Source organism: Gekko japonicus, unplaced genomic scaffold (assembly GCF_001447785.1).
Source record: "Gekko japonicus isolate JY-2015 unplaced genomic scaffold, Gekko_japonicus_V1.1 scaffold364, whole genome shotgun sequence".
In the NCBI taxonomy this organism is placed as follows: Eukaryota; Metazoa; Chordata; class Lepidosauria; order Squamata; family Gekkonidae; genus Gekko; species Gekko japonicus.
Window position 1 is genome coordinate 1,116,339 of NW_015172562.1, and position 1,246 is coordinate 1,117,584.

The following is a 1,246-nucleotide window of genomic DNA, read 5'->3' on the forward strand; positions in this document are numbered from 1 at the left end:
TGGACCCTGCTCCTACTTGCTCCATTCTAGCTATCGAGGAACTGCCGGAGGCACCTGTGTCTGCTAAGGACATTGCTGCTGCGACAGCAAAAGACTCTGTGCTCAGTCGTGTTATTAACTGGGTGTGGAGGGGGTGGCCGGCAGGAACGTTGGAGCCGGAGTTCAAACCGTACAAAACGCGGGAAAGCGAAATGTCGGTATCAAAGGGCTGTTTGCTGTGGGGGAACAGAGTGATTGTACCGCAACGCTGGCGCGAAAAAGTGCTGAAATCACTACACGAGGGCCATCCCGGCATGGTGCATATGAAGGCTCTGGCCCGGGGATATGTATGGTGGCCTGGGATGGATGCTGACATTGAAGAGTGGGTACGGGGGTGTACGCCATGCCAGCAGGCGAGACCCGAACCGCCAACCGCCTTCCCACAGAAATGGGAATCGGCGGGAAAGCCTTGGTCGAGGCTGCACATAGATTTGGCGGGCCCAGTACAGGGTCAAATGTTTTTGATTGTGGTGGACTCTTTTTCGAAATGGTTGGAAGTGGCGCCAATGTCTACCACCACTTCCACTGCTGTTATAAATGTGTTGCGCCGCTTAATTGCCACGCATGGGTTGCCTGATGTCCTGGTAAGCGATAACGGCGCTCAGTTCGTGTCGCAAGAGTTTGCTCAATTCCTGGCTAACAATGGCATCAGGCAAATTACGTCTGCCCCGTTCCACCCAGCATCGAACGGGCAGGCAGAGCGAATGGTCCGCACGACCAAGGATGCGCTTGCCAAGCTAACATCCGGGGATTGGGGAGTGAAACTAGCGTCATTCCTTCTACGGCAACACGTAACGCCGTGCTCTGCCACAGGCCGCAGCCCGGCCGAACTATTGATGGGGCGACGCCTAGCGTCTTTGCTGGATAGGCTGCATCCAGACCTCAACGACTTGAGGCCCCAGCAGCAGAGTGTTCCCAATAAGGTCCGCACATACGAGTGCGGAGATACTGTGTTCGCCAAGAACTATGCTGGGGGACATTCGTGGCTTCCAGCCACTGTAACTGAGGTAGTGGGTTCCCGCATGTATGTAGTCCAGCTTGCGGACGGGCGCAAATGGAGGCGACATGTGGACCAGTTGAGGCAGCGGTGGGCGACTGGCCGCCCCACCTCGCAACCTGCCGAGCTACCTGATTCCGAGGACCTTCCACAACCTCTTCCGGAGGTGAGTTCTGATGTGCCCGAGGGCCCAAGTACTGTCCGCGAGCC

At 56.8% G+C, this 1,246-nt stretch overlaps 1 protein-coding gene across 1 annotated transcript; it reads left to right on the forward strand.

Annotated features, from left to right (window-relative positions):
* Positions 1-209: 209 nt before the first annotated feature.
* On the forward strand, positions 210-773 carry LOC107118866 (uncharacterized protein K02A2.6-like; the record flags this gene model as incomplete). Its single annotated transcript, XM_015421248.1, has 1 exon — positions 210-773. A coding segment is annotated over one exon (564 nt), but the record flags the coding sequence as incomplete, so codon positions are not given.
* Positions 774-1,246: the final 473 nt, after the last annotated feature.